Source organism: Sphaeroforma arctica, assembly GCF_001186125.1.
Source record: "Sphaeroforma arctica JP610 unplaced genomic scaffold supercont1.11426, whole genome shotgun sequence".
Taxonomy (NCBI): Eukaryota; class Ichthyosporea; order Ichthyophonida; genus Sphaeroforma; species Sphaeroforma arctica.
Genome location: NW_014029132.1, coordinates 1 through 831, shown reverse-complemented (window position 1 = coordinate 831; position 831 = coordinate 1). Strand labels below are relative to the sequence as shown.

The window sequence follows — 831 nt, the reverse complement described above, 5'->3', positions numbered from 1 at the left end:
CATATATACATATATGTATATATATATATACATATACATACATATATATATATATATATATATATATATATATGAACATAGCCATACTTGAAGACATAATAAACTTACGGAAAATCTGTGATCTTCGACGAATCAGCAAGCAGCTCCAAGAACTCGCGTTGCTTGAGTTTGAGTTGTTTGAGTGGCTGCGGTAACCCTGGAGGGTCCGGTGCGCCTGCTTCTAACGGCATCAAACGCAACAGCGCAGCGAAGCAGAAGGACGCTAACTGGCGCACGCACATATTCTGGTCGGTCATCCTGAGTGGGCGCGAAATGGTATATGTACACGTCTCGGTTGAAGGGATTTAGCATGTACGTTCATCTATAATGATACAGACAAAATAAATCATATGCAAGTGGACTGAACATAGATAGAGTCGCTCGGTAGGATCGGTGCATCTGTTCTTAAAGAAATCATACGCAGCAACGCAGTAACTGAGTATTCCACTCTCAAGTCCGTTAATTCTTGCGCACGGGGTTGTGTGGCATTGGTAGTGAATATGTATCTGTCAAGTCAGATGTATACGTGTATATCTATCCATATCGATATGTATCTGGGGCTAGGAAACATGCGCGTTAAACAGAGATAAACCACTATCAATGGCATATAACGATACAAGGCAGCAGAGCAGGAGGATGTCAATTGCCGCACACTCATTCTCTCGTTTGTCTTCCTGGGTGGAAGCAATTGTATCGATTTCTATACGTCCATGCACGTGTAGATATAGGTCATATACATATACATACATACATACATATATATAGATATATAGATATATATATTTATGAATA

General features: G+C 39.8%; 1 protein-coding gene across 1 annotated transcript; it reads right to left on the bottom strand.

The window, feature by feature from the left end:
• Window positions 1–108: 108 nt before the first annotated feature.
• SARC_17620 (hypothetical protein) lies at window positions 109–296 on the bottom strand (the record flags this gene model as incomplete). Its single annotated transcript, XM_014288289.1, has 1 exon — window positions 109–296. A coding segment is annotated over one exon (188 nt), but the record flags the coding sequence as incomplete, so codon positions are not given.
• Window positions 297–831: the final 535 nt, after the last annotated feature.